Source organism: Amphiura filiformis, chromosome 19, assembly GCF_039555335.1.
Source record: "Amphiura filiformis chromosome 19, Afil_fr2py, whole genome shotgun sequence".
Taxonomy (NCBI): Eukaryota; Metazoa; Echinodermata; class Ophiuroidea; order Amphilepidida; family Amphiuridae; genus Amphiura; species Amphiura filiformis.
In genome coordinates, this window is record NC_092646.1 from 2,482,257 (window position 1) to 2,497,155 (window position 14,899).

The 14,899-nt window shown below is 38.4% G+C and overlaps 1 protein-coding gene across 1 annotated transcript; it reads left to right on the forward strand.

Annotated features, from left to right (window-relative positions):
* Positions 1-6,291: 6,291 nt before the first annotated feature.
* LOC140140815 (uncharacterized) lies at positions 6,292-10,905 on the forward strand. Its single transcript, XM_072162571.1, has 2 exons — positions 6,292-6,395; positions 7,009-10,905. Exons 1-2 carry the CDS (start codon positions 6,292-6,294, stop codon positions 7,373-7,375), a joined length of 471 nt encoding a protein of 156 aa, XP_072018672.1. The 3' UTR covers positions 7,376-10,905.
* Positions 10,906-14,899: the final 3,994 nt, after the last annotated feature.

Sequence of the window (14,899 nt, forward strand, 5' to 3'; positions counted from 1 at the left end):
GTCATAACACGATATGGCTTCATAGGACTAGCTGGCTTATGTCTTCTTATAATCATCTTAATGTTATTATGTGTGGTGACCAAATGGTAAGACATGCTTCATAGGGACAGGGGGTGTAGGATGTTAATGGTTGATGGGTTGGATGTCATAACACGATATGGCTTCATAGGACTAGCTGGCTTATGTCTCCTTATAATCATCTTAATGTTATTATGTGTGGTGACCAAATGGTAAGACATGCTTCATGGGGGCAGGGGGTGTAGGATGTTAATGGTTGATGGGTTGGATGGCATAACACGATATGGCTTCATAGGACTAGCTGGCTTATGTCTCCTTATAATTATTATGTGTGGTGACCAAATGGTAAGACATGCTTCATAGGGGCAGGGGGTGTAGGATGTTAATGGTTGATGGGTTGGATGTCATTACACGATATGGCTTCATAGGACTAGCTGGCTTATGTCTTCTTATAATCATCTTAATGTTATTATGTGTGGTGACCACATGGTAAGACATGCTTCATAGGGGCAGGGGGTGTAGGATGTTAATGGTTGATGGGTTGGATGGCATAACACGATATGGCTTCATAGGACTAGCTGGCTTATGTCTTCTTATAATCATCTTAATGTTATTATGTATGGTGACCAAATGGTAAGACATGCTTCATAGGGGCAGGGGTGTAGGATGTTAATGGTTGATGGGTTGGATGTCATAACACGATATGGCTTCATAGGACTAGCTGGCTTATGTCTCCTTATAATCATCTTAATGTTATTATGTATGGTGACCAAATGGTAAGACATGCTTCATAGGGGCAGGGGGTGTAGGATGTTAATGGTTGATGGGTTGGATGTCATAACACGATATGGCTTCATAGGACTAGCTGGCTTATGTCTTCTTATAATCATCTTAATGTTATTATGTATGGTGACCAAATGGTAAGACATGCTTCATGGGGGCAGGGGTGTAGGATGTTAATGGTTGATGGGTTGGATGTCATAACACGATATGGCTTCATAGGACTAGCTGGCTTATGTCTTCTTATAATCATCTTAATGTTATTATGTGTGGTGACCAAATGGTAAGACATGCTTCATGGGGACAGGGGGTGTAGGATGTTAATGGTTGATGGGTTGGATGTCATAACACGATATGGCTTCACAGGACTAGCTGGCTTATGTCTTCTTATAATCATCTTAATGTTATTATGTGTGGTGACCAAATGGTAAGACATGCTTCATAGGGGCAGGGGGTGTAGGATGTTAATAGTTGATGGGTTGGATGTCATAACACGATATGGCTTCATAGGACTAGCTGGCTTATGTCTTCTTATAATCATCTTAATGTTATTATGTATGGTGACCAAATGGTAAGACATGCTTCATGGGGGCAGGGGGTGTAGGATGTTAATGGTTGATGGGTTGGATGGCATAACACGATATGGCTTCATAGGACTAGCTGGCTTATGTCTTCTTATAATCATCTTAATGTTATTATGTGTGGTGACCAAATGGTAAGACATGCTTCATAGGGGCAGGGGGTGTAGGATGTTAATAGTTGATGGGTTGGATGTCATAACACGATATGGCTTCATAGGAGGATGTCTAGCTGACTTATGTCTTCTTATAATCATCTTAATGTTATTATGTGTGGTGACCAAATGGTAAGACATGCTTCATTGGGGCAGGGGGTGTAGGATGTTAATGGTTGATGGGTTGGATGTCATAACACGATATGGCTTCATAGGACTAGCTGGCTTATGTCTTCTTATAATCATCTTAATGTTATTATGTATGGTGACCAAATGGTAAGACATGCTTCATGGGGGCAGGGGGTGTAGGATGTTAATGGTTGATGGGTTGGATGGCATAACACGATATGGCTTCATAGGACTAGCTGGCTTATGTCTTCTTATAATCATCTTAATGTTATTATGTATGGTGACCAAATGGTAAGACATGCTTCATGGGGACAGGGGGTGTAGGATGTTAATGGTTGATGGGTTGGATGTCATAACACGATATGGCTTCATAGGACTAGCTGGCTTATGTCTTCTTATAATCATCTTAATGTAATTATGTATGGTGACCAAATGGTAAGACATGCTTCATAGGGGCAGGGGGTGTAGGATGTTAATGGTTGATGGGTTGGATGGCATAACACGATATGGCTTCATAGGACTAGCTGGCTTATGTCTTCTTATAATCATCTTAATGTAATTATGTATGGTGACCAAATGGTAAGACATGCTTCATAGGGGCAGGGGTGTAGGATGTTAATAGTTGATGGGTTGGATGTCATAACACGATATGGCTTCATAGGACTAGCTGGCTTATGTCTTCTTATAATCATCTTAATGTTATTATGTATGGTGACCAAATGGTAAGACATGCTTCATGGGGGCAGGGGTGTAGGATGTTAATGGTTGATGGGTTGGATGTCATAACACGATATGGCTTCATAGGACTAGCTGGCTTATGTCTTCTTATAATCATCTTAATGTTATTATGTATGGTGACCAAATGGTAAGACATGCTTCATGGGGGCAGGGGTGTAGGATGTTAATGGTTGATGGGTTGGATGGCATAACACGATATGGCTTCATAGGACTAGCTGGCTTATGTCTTCTTATAATCATCTTAATGTTATTATGTATGGTGACCAAATGGTAAGACATGCTTCATAGGGGCAGGGGTGTAGGATGTTAATGGTTGATGGGTTGGATGTCATAACACGATATGGCTTCATAGGACTAGCTGGCTTATGTCTTCTTATAATCATCTTAATGTTATTATGTATGGTGACCAAATGGTAAGACATGCTTCATGGGGGCAGGGGTGTAGGATGTTAATGGTTGATGGGTTGGATGGCATAACACGATATGGCTTCATAGGACTAGCTGGCTTATGTCTTCTTATAATCATCTTAATGTTATTATGTATGGTGACCAAATGGTAAGACATGCTTCATGGGGACAGGGGGTGTAGGATGTTAATGGTTGATGGGTTGGATGTCATAACACGATATGGCTTCATAGGACTAGCTGGCTTATGTCTTCTTATAATCATCTTAATGTTATTATGTGTGGTGACCAAATGGTAAGACATGCTTCATGGGGGCAGGGGGTGTAGGATGTTAATGGTTGATGGGTTGGATGTCATAACACGATATGGCTTCATAGGACTAGCTGGCTTATGTCTTCTTATAATCATCTTAATGTAATTATGTATGGTGACCAAATGGTAAGACATGCTTCATAGGGGCAGGGGGTGTAGGATGTTAATGGTTGATGGGTTGGATGGCATAACACGATATGGCTTCATAGGACTAGCTGGCTTATGTCTTCTTATAATCATCTTAATGTAATTATGTATGGTGACCAAATGGTAAGACATGCTTCATAGGGGCAGGGGTGTAGGATGTTAATAGTTGATGGGTTGGATGTCATAACACGATATGGCTTCATAGGACTAGCTGGCTTATGTCTTCTTATAATCATCTTAATGTTATTATGTATGGTGACCAAATGGTAAGACATGCTTCATGGGGGCAGGGGTGTAGGATGTTAATGGTTGATGGGTTGGATGTCATAACACGATATGGCTTCATAGGACTAGCTGGCTTATGTCTTCTTATAATCATCTTAATGTTATTATGTGTGGTGACCAAATGGTAAGACATGCTTCATGGGGGCAGGGGTGTAGGATGTTAATGGTTGATGGGTTGGATGTCATAACACGATATGGCTTCATAGGACTAGCTGGCTTATGTCTTCTTATAATCATCTTAATGTAATTATGTATGGTGACCAAATGGTAAGACATGCTTCATAGGGGCAGGGGTGTAGGATGTTAATGGTTGATGGGTTGGATGGCATAACACGATATGGCTTCATAGGACTAGCTGGCTTATGTCTTCTTATAATCATCTTAATGTAATTATGTATGGTGACCAAATGGTAAGACATGCTTCATAGGGGCAGGGGTGTAGGATGTTAATAGTTGATGGGTTGGATGTCATAACACGATATGGCTTCATAGGACTAGCTGGCTTATGTCTTCTTATAATCATCTTAATGTTATTATGTATGGTGACCAAATGGTAAGACATGCTTCATGGGGGCAGGGGTGTAGGATGTTAATGGTTGATGGGTTGGATGTCATAACACGATATGGCTTCATAGGACTAGCTGGCTTATGTCTTCTTATAATCATCTTAATGTTATTATGTATGGTGACCAAATGGTAAGACATGCTTCATGGGGGCAGGGGTGTAGGATGTTAATGGTTGATGGGTTGGATGTCATAACACGATATGACTTCATAGGACTAGCTGGCTTATGTCTTCTTATAATCATCTTAATGTTATTATGTGTGGTGACCAAATGGTAAGACATGCTTCATGGGGGCAGGGGGTGTAGGATGTTAATGGTTGATGGGTTGGATGGCATAACACGATATGGCTTCATAGGACTAGCTGGCTTATGTCTTCTTATAATCATCTTAATGTTATTATGTATGGTGACCAAATGGTAAGACATGCTTCATGGGGACAGGGGTGTAGGATGTTAATGGTTGATGGGTTGGATGTCATAACACGATATGGCTTCATAGGACTAGCTGGCTTATGTCTTCTTATAATCATCTTAATGTTATTATGTGTGGTGACCAAATGGTAAGACATGCTTCATGGGGGCAGGGGGTGTAGGATGTTAATGGTTGATGGGTTGGATGTCATAACACGATATGGCTTCATAGGACTAGCTGGCTTATGTCTTCTTATAATCATCTTAATGTAATTATGTATGGTGACCAAATGGTAAGACATGCTTCATAGGGGAAGAGCGTCGTGGAGGGAAATGGTTGATGGGTTGGATGGCATAACACGATATGGCTTCATAGGACTAGCTGGCTTATGTCTTCTTATAATCATCTTAATGTAATTATGTATGGTGACCAAATGGTAAGACATGCTTCATAGGGGCAGGGGTGTAGGATGTTAATAGTTGATGGGTTGGATGTCATAACACGATATGGCTTCATAGGACTAGCTGGCTTATGTCTTCTTATAATCATCTTAATGTTATTATGTATGGTGACCAAATGGTAAGACATGCTTCATAGGGGCAGGGGGTGTAGGATGTTATTGGTTGATGGTTTGGATGTCATAACACGATATGGCTTCATAGGACTAGCTGGCTTATGTCTTCTTATAATCATCTTAATGTTATTATGTATGGTGACCAAATGGTAAGACATGCTTCATGGGGGCAGGGGTGTAGGATGTTAATGGTTGATGGGTTGGATGTCATAACACGATATGGCTTCATAGGACTAGCTGGCTTATGTCTTCTTATAATCATCTTAATGTTATTATGTGTGGTGACCAAATGGTAAGACATGCTTCATGGGGGCAGGGGTGTAGGATGTTAATGGTTGATGGGTTGGATGTCATAACACGATATGGCTTCATAGGACTAGCTGGCTTATGTCTTCTTATAATCATCTTAATGTAATTATGTATGGTGACCAAATGGTAAGACATGCTTCATAGGGGCAGGGGGTGTAGGATGTTAATGGTTGATGGGTTGGATGGCATAACACGATATGGCTTCATAGGACTAGCTGGCTTATGTCTTCTTATAATCATCTTAATGTAATTATGTATGGTGACCAAATGGTAAGACATGCTTCATAGGGGCAGGGGTGTAGGATGTTAATAGTTGATGGGTTGGATGTCATAACACGATATGGCTTCATAGGACTAGCTGGCTTATGTCTTCTTATAATCATCTTAATGTTATTATGTATGGTGACCAAATGGTAAGACATGCTTCATGGGGGCAGGGGTGTAGGATGTTAATGGTTGATGGGTTGGATGTCATAACACGATATGGCTTCATAGGACTAGCTGGCTTATGTCTTCTTATAATCATCTTAATGTTATTATGTATGGTGACCAAATGGTAAGACATGCTTCATGGGGGCAGGGGTGTAGGATGTTAATGGTTGATGGGTTGGATGTCATAACACGATATGACTTCATAGGACTAGCTGGCTTATGTCTTCTTATAATCATCTTAATGTTATTATGTGTGGTGACCAAATGGTAAGACATGCTTCATGGGGACAGGGGGTGTAGGATGTTAATGGTTGATGGGTTGGATGTCATAACACGATATGGCTTCATAGGACTAGCTGGCTTATGTCTTCTTATAATCATCTTAATGTTATTATGTATGGTGACCAAATGGTAAGACATGCTTCATAGGGGCAGGGGTGTAGGATGTTAATGGTTGATGGGTTGGATGTCATAACACGATATGGCTTCATAGGACTAGCTGGCTTATGTCTTCTTATAATCATCTTAATGTTATTATGTGTGGTGACCAAATGGTAAGACATGCTTCATAGGGGCAGGGGGTGTAGGATGTTAATGGTTGATGGGTTGGATGTCATAACACGATATGGCTTCATAGGACTACCTGGCTTATGTCTTCTTATAATCATCTTAATGTTATTATGTATGGTGACCAAATGGTAAGATATGCTTCTAACCCTAACCATAGGTTTTAAATAGAATTAAAAATCTATTGCCCTAACCTTAAAAATTCGGACTAGCGGTGGTTCGGACTGACGGTTCATTCCGGACTGAGACCCCATATTATTACCATATTGAAAGTGTCACACTTGAAACACACTTGGACAAACTTTTTGAACACCATAAGCATAAATGTGCTCTGCATGTGCTTTGCATGTGTTCTTCTCTACTGCGTCCAATGTGTTCTGCAGTTTTTGCAGTGTATATTTATTTTGACTGAAAAAAAGCGCAAGCAAAGCTAGGCAAAAAATGCAAAATAATCATGCAATTTATTTACAGATTTGGGTGATTTTTAAAGTAATAAACTGCCCGACCGACCGACCGACCGACCGACCAAACTAGAAAAGTCCTTCCGCCCGTAGAACATGGGTTTTGCCTAACCTAATTAATTTTTCCATTGTCCCACAGTTGCAAAAGGAAGAAAAAGGGCGACAAAAAGGTAGTCAAATCCGATTCAAACGGTGGTGCATATGTGACGATTCCAAAAGAGTCTAATGTTCCCTCCAAGACGTACACTAACGGTATTCCTAAGAACATCTACGTCCAGATCCCTAATGACGACAACGACAACAATGACGTAATAGATGACAGAAACACAAATCATCAGAGACATAATAGCAACACAGAGTCTGCGGTATTATCTGATGACACGGAGAATGAACATCGAACGGATGATGAAACCGATGGTGGCGATCGTGATGAAGAACGTGTGTGGAAGTTACATAAAGAAAACGTGCTTAGTCGATGTGACTCGGGAATAGAAACTGAGGTTTAAAGCCGGTTTAAGTACGGCTGACTTTGCTAGCCTACTTCTGTGGCGCCAAACAGATGTGTTTATGGCAAGCCACTTGTTCAGTAATTCGATAAACTGAGTTTGTAGGCTAGATGCACGACGGGTATCAGCCTATTAGGTCCGATTTCTCGAAGCTTGGCTAGTGGTCATGCTTCCTAAGCCAGCAGGCTAGTCCTACCAATGTGGATACATTTCATTGACTCATCTTTCTAGGTGATGTATGATGTGAAATTGTAAGCACTGGTATAGGACTAATTGGACTTGAGCCAAATGGCCTTGGAAGCCTAACCACCAGCCATGCTTCAAGAAACCGGTCCTTATTGTCTTTGCCTTTTCTCGCATAAACTTAGACTAGTCTAGACACAAGATGTTAAATAATTTAGAACAGTTACTAGACTGAGTTTATTCGGGATACAGTTAGTTTATGTGAGAAAAACGGTTTATCCTTAGTGTAAGAGAGCACGAAATACTATTAGGATTAGAGTTATAGGGTTATGATTAGGGCTAGGGTAAGGTTAGGGTAGGGTTAGGGTTAGAGTTGGGATTTGTTTTGTATTCTCTTACACGAAGGATACATCAGAAAAACTAGTATATCCAGGAAAGCAGAGAATTTATGAACATTATGCTTGCCAGATGATCCTTTGCGACGGCAAAATGAAAACCCCCGAGGGGGTTCTCCCTGGTTGAAGGTATACGGGGATGTGCCACGGTTTTGGGGTACCTTTTCAGCGATTTTGGTATATCAATGGGTGTGTTTTAAGTGGAGACCAATGCGCCCAATTGGGGGGATTTTGGCAAAAGTGCACTTTTAAAAAAGCGCCCAAATATGGCAAATTTGGGTAATTTTTGGGTGCTTTTTGTTGAAAATTGGTATGTTGATGGGTAACAAAAACAGCAAAAAGTAGGTATAGAGAAAGTCAGCATCCGAAAGTCTGCGTGGCACATCCCCGTACAAAATTTTTCGAAGACCCCCCGGGAGAAAACCTCGATCGGTCACGGAGACCTTTGAGGGGACATAGGGGCGTAGTAAGCGGGTGGACGAGGTCCAGAGTCCCCGAGCGTTCAGGGGCGTCTTCCTGTCATGGTTTTAAGGCCCAAATGGGAAAAATCAAGATGGCCGATGGTTGGTCGATTTTTGTTTCAAACCTTCAGTTTTAAAAATGAGGGACATTTGTCAATTTTGACTACTGGATAATCATGATAATTGTTTAGATAGTCAATGTAAGACTACACTCTAAAATAAACGGACGCCTAAAATTGTGATCAGATTTTTAACACCATTGAAAGGTGTTCTAAAATTTTATACTGTTATACTGAAATATTTACCAATGCTGTGCATGTTTCCTTGTTTAAGGTTATTAATTATTTTAAACTGTTGTGATTTGGTAGTTCACAGCATCTTACGAATGGTAGTGAGCTTTGGCAAAAACTGCATTGCTCAATTCATAGCGAGCGTGTAGAAGAATTAAAATATCACAGATGTACTTTTATAGGTGCTGCGGTTCTTACGTTATATACGTTGTGAAGAGGGCTGAAACAACAACACTTTTGTAAAACGTACATAACTAATTAACAACAATAAATTAAGCAAGTTTGCAGAGTATACGATTTGCAGAATGAACTTTTGCAAAACATCAAGGTGTTAATTTTCAATAATATATTGATCTCGATAATGCAAATCGATTTTTAGGTTGCTTCGACCAACAATACCTCGTCTACCCTTAACAGTGTTCTGTCACGTTAAAAACTGTTGAGATGAACAGGTTTTAACGCATTCCAGACCATAATTAAAGATTTTATATTTCAATATGTTCAATTTAGAAAACCAGTGTTAAAGAAATGAACACTGACAGAACACATTTTGCACACCTTTTGGTAACAGTTTGGGAACACTATGTGTTCTAAAACGTTCTGGAATGCGTTAAAACTGTTCTCCTCAACAGTTTTTAGTGTGACAGAACACTGTAAAACAAGAAAACATGGACAGCATGGGTGAATAACTTTAAAAATTTTAGAACACCTTTGATGTTAAAAACCTGAATTTTAGGCATCCGTTTATTTTAGAGTGTAGTCGTACAATAAAACATTCATTTTGTAGTGTACACTGTAAAAACAGTGTTTAGCGATTAAACACTTTTCTAAACACAATTTTGCCACCATTTTGTAAACATGTTTAAAAGCTAAACATCATGTCAAATTTCTCAACATTGGTCAGTGATGGTGTTTAATTTCTAAACATCTGACATCCATATTCTAAACATAACGTTTTTAAACACATTTTTGCCACCACTTTCTAAACACTGTTTTTACAGTGTAGGCCTAATACATTGAGATTTTGAACATATCTGTAAAAATCGTCATTCAAAAACAAAATCCGACCCTGATTTTTCAGGATTTAGGGTCGGTCGCTGAGGGCAACACAACAATATTTTAGGAGCCATGTTTACGTGCAAGAGGGATGTAAGCTTATCTCAAGTTTGGTTACTTGGTAACCAAGTCTTGGTTTAGGTAGATACGTACACATCGCTTTTACCCCAGCAAATTCTGAAACCATTTCTTCGTACGTTTATAACATCTATAGAGTCGACATTTCGACGTTACTGGCAAGCTTTATGAAATGTTTTCAAAACATGTTTATAATGAATATTCATAATGCTATTTGCAAGTTAACAAGCATTGTTTGACAGACAATATTCAGGGGCGGATCCAGGAATTTTCAATAGGGGGTGCCGAGCCACCGCCGCCGCGGCTCGGCACCCTAGCAAAGTCAGGCGCCGCTCTGCAAAAATACACAGTCAGGCGCCGCCGGGGGGGGGGTGCGCCGCTCTGCAAAAAAATAGGGGGCGCTCCTAAATCCGCCCTGATATTTTGCAATTATTCTACATCCAGACACTCACTGAACTTTTTTGATAGGCCTATAAATATTTTAAAATGTTTTCCTAAAATCTTTCGTCGACTCAACATTTATATGGTTTAAAACGTCACACCTTTTTGGCAAAATGTTTCGTAACGTTTTGTGTTTGCTGCTGGGAAGTAGGCCTACATGAAGTACGGTACCGGGTAACTTTACGAAATTGGACCGTTGGCCATCCAATATTATTGAGCAGTGGCGTAGCTGGGGTTTGTGGCGAAGCTAGGGGTTGTGTCGCCCAGGGCTAAGGATACATATCCCCCCCCCTCATTCTTGAAACGATAGCGCGCGCTGCTCGCAGAAATGTGCACAAATAGAGCCAACCACTAATTAATTGTGGTTATAATGAAGTTGAATATCGGTCTTAAATTGATCTTTCAAGTGATTTTGTGCTGAAATGCGCGTGAAAATTTTGACTTTCATCGTTTGGAGGGGCGCAGAATCGATGCTGAATTGGTCACGTGCCCCTGCTCCCGCCGCTACGCCACTGTTATTGAGTGTGTGAATCTAAAACTTGAAATTGCTCTTTCTGTGGGCATAAAACTTCTGTTATTTTCTTGAATGGATTCAACTTTATATTAATTAAAAACCGTATAACAAACAAGTCTGTGCGTGATTTTGTTTATTCTATTTGAGTTCAGAATAAGACGACAAAAAGTTTACATAATTTAGCTCCAAAATCTATAGGTCGTTCGGTTGGCAAACTTTAATATTTTGCACATATAATAAACATCTCAAAAAAAGTAACCCCCCCCCCCCCATAAATAATGGCCATTATTCTAAAGCTATTGTACTACAAAGGTGTAAAATACGTTGGAAGCACAATTTATTTCTGCGCATTTTGACACCTCATTTGGTACGATAGGCCAGTAAACAATAAAACGCCGGTCAATTTAATGTAGTGATGTCCAGATTTGAAAGTGCACTTACAGCAATACAAAGACACTAAGATATCATTACATAAAGTCTGCACAAAAAGAAACTCAGCTGTTATAAACACGACTATAGCTTCAGAACTAATAATTGTTTTCACAATATTTTAACATAGAGGGAAGGATGCATTATTTACACGCATTTTGATACCACATTTGTCAAATGTTGTTCAATATTAACAACACAGTAGTGTTTTAAAGAAAAATACCCGATTTTAAAAGTTGCAGTTTACAGCGATCAATGGTTATTATGCCAGCACGGTAGCACGTAAAGCCCGCCATTATCTTCACGCTTTAATACAAACGTTAAAAACACTGGATTTGTTTGAACGTTTGTCAGGGTTGAAAATAAACGAAGATAAAACAAATGTTGTGTATACTTAGAGGTAGAAAACCAAACCCTGGCATTACAAATAAAAATCTAAAATGGGTTGAAGATGGAAAATTCTCTGCATTGGGAGTACAATTTTCAACCAATTTGGTTGAAATGGTTAATTTGAACTATGATAAGGTTATGGAGTCGGTGACAAAGGTAATGCATCATTGGTCTAAAAGAAACTTAACAGTTTTTGGAAGAATAACTATAGTCAAATCCCTACTGATACCAAAGTTTAACCATCTTGTTCTTTCAATTCCCAACCCGTCTAAAGAGTTTATAAAAGATTTACAAAAGAAAATCTATAATTTTATTTGGAAAGGTACAAGAGATAAAATAAGTAGAGATCAATTGTCAAACGATTATTCTGAAGGTGGATTAAGATTGGTTAAAGTAGATTTATTCTTTGAAGCACTGAAATGTACATGGATAAGACGAATTGTAAATGGAAGTATTGATGCTAAAGGATTAATGTTTTTTGCTATTTTAACTGGTATACATATTAATGATCTTGAAAAGGGCGCAAATTATACACTAAAAGTAGCAAATAATTCCCAAAATGTTTTTTGGAAAGAAGTTCTTTTAGCTTGGTCTAAGGTAAAGAAAAAGCACAATCCTAATACAATTGATGATGTTTTAAGATCATGTTTATGGGAAAACGAATGGTTTAAGATTGGTGGTAAAGAAATAAATTATAAAAAATGGCGTACAGCAGGTATTGACTTTGTCTCTGACCTTGTCCATGTTAACCAAAACCGTTTTCTCTTTCTTCATGAAATTGAAACAAATTATGGATTGAGGCTAAATTTTTGGAATACAACAGTGTAATTTGCGCAATTAAGAGTAATTTCAAGCATCTATTTCAGGAAAACGCTACATTTATTGCAATTCCTAAGCCGTTTATCCCATTTCATTTCAGTTTTATTTTAAAAGATAAAAGGGTTGCAGATCAATCTGCAAACAACTTATGTCCTCAAAGATACCAAAAGCAAAACAAAAATGGGAAGTAAAATTGAATAGTAGCTTTTCAGATGATGAATGGAAGATATACTCTTTGTTGCCATTTAAATGTACAATGGATACGAAATTACGATGGTTTCAGTACAGAATTTTAAATGGAATTCTTACCACAAATACATTTATGTTTAAAATTGGCAAAAGAAATGACAATATATGTACTTTTTGCAACGAGGAACCCGAAACGATAATTCATCTTTTATCAGATTGTAAAAGGTTAAACCCATTTGGTCTCAGCTCGAAACCTGGTGTTTACAAAAAGTCGGTATTCCTATCACTTTCAACCGAAATCATATTCTTTTCGGGACAGATTTAGGAAAAATAAATAGTGCTCTAAATTTAATTCTCATTTTAACTAAGTTTTATATATACAGAAAAAGATGCCAAAATTCAACCCTTTCTTTTATCCCTCTTCAGAAGGAAATAGAATATTATCATAAATTGGAAAGGTTCATTCTTTTAAAAGATTCAAAATACCGAATGTATCAAAATAAATGGCAGGTTTGGAAGGACTTTTCAACTAAACATTTTGTTCTTATTGTAAAAGCTAGACCATTCAAATGCTATATAAATATGTATGTGGGGGTGTGTGTGCGCGCTGGTATTGTTTATGTATTGTTTAATATTTAAAAAAACCTGGTGTATAAAAATGAAATTTCTGTATTTATCTGAGTAAACTATGATTGTAAAATGTACACCGGAAAAAAAAGTAATAAAAAAAAATAATAATAATCTTCACGCTCACTTCAAAATCAATACAAATAGCTGCAACTTTTATATTCGGCTATTTTTCTTCCAAAACACTGCTGCATTGTTAATATTGAACAAAATTGGACAAATTAGGTATCAAAGTGCGCGTAAATAAACCATCCTTCTTTTTATGTTGAAATAATGTGAAAACAATTATTAGTTCCGAAGCTATAGGCGTGTTTATAACAGCTGAGTTTCTTTTTGTGCAGACTTTAGATTTCCTTCCATTATACTGAATACAAATCAATAGAATTTACTGCAACTTTCAAATTTTGGGTTACAAAATAGAAATCAATAGAATTTACTGTCAATATTTAGACAATTGCTACTACAAATGAGGTGTCAAAATGCGCAGAAATAAATTACGCATTTTACAGATTTGTAATACAATCTCCCGTTTTCGAATAATGGCCATTATTTAAAGTTAGATACTTTTTTGAGATGTTTATAAAAAACGCAAGTTAACAATTACGATGATAATGGTTTATCAGGTAAATGTTTGTTACTATAGTCCGGCTGCCAAACTCAATTTTGCCACAGAAGCTTGTTTTGGTGTCTATAGTTTAGTTTTTGGTGGATATTGCTTCTCAATACCACCAACTTCACAAATAAGTTTACTGGACCTCTGTCAGCATTGAGCATTTTGAGATATGGTGGGTCAAAGTTTACAGAGAGGTCAAAATTCAAATTGCTCAAATGCTGTTGAAAAGTTCCCAAAATTATTCCTCTTGTCATGACCAGTGGTAGACCAGGCTGTAGATGAGCTAGGTGTCACTTGGAGCGTAAACTTATCCCATATGGTTTTTCTAGATCAGAATTTCATGAGGAATAAGAATATCTTGGGTAACAAGCCCTATCCTGAACAGGCTCCCACAAAAGGGGGTTCTTTCCGGGGGTCCATTTTAAGGATAAAATATCATAAGTTACGTTTAAACACAATAGTGTAGAGCAAACTCTTATAAATCTCATAATGTACACCCAATTAGTAAATGAAGCCCAACATATTTGATGTGGTAACAATCTGGAGGGTGGAAGAGTAGTAGGGGGGTCTCTAAAGGACCCCTATTTCCGGGGGGGGGTCCATTTTAAAGGAAAACATACCCTAATTTACGCTTAAACACGTAATGTTGGGTAATTAGGGTACAGGAGTCAGTCCTTGGCATGAGGTCAGGGGCCAGAGTCTCCGGAAGTTTCGTAAGTCTCAAAATCGTTCGTAACTTACGACGAATCGTAAGTTCTATTTCAGTAAACTTACTTACGAACGATACCCTTAAGTAAAAGGGATTTTCTACAGGGACTCTTCCCTTCGTAAAGTTACTTTTGATAGTAATGAGTAGGCCTATTCGTAACTTTACGAACGGTACTTGAGGTACGAAGGGTTCAAAGATCAGTGCAGTGAAATGGACCCCCGGAGAGCTGCCCTAGCACTCATGGATATCAATGGTTTTGCAATGATGAAATTGTAGACCTAACTCTGATTTTTAACAGTTCGAGATGAAAAAACGAATTTCTTAGGGCTG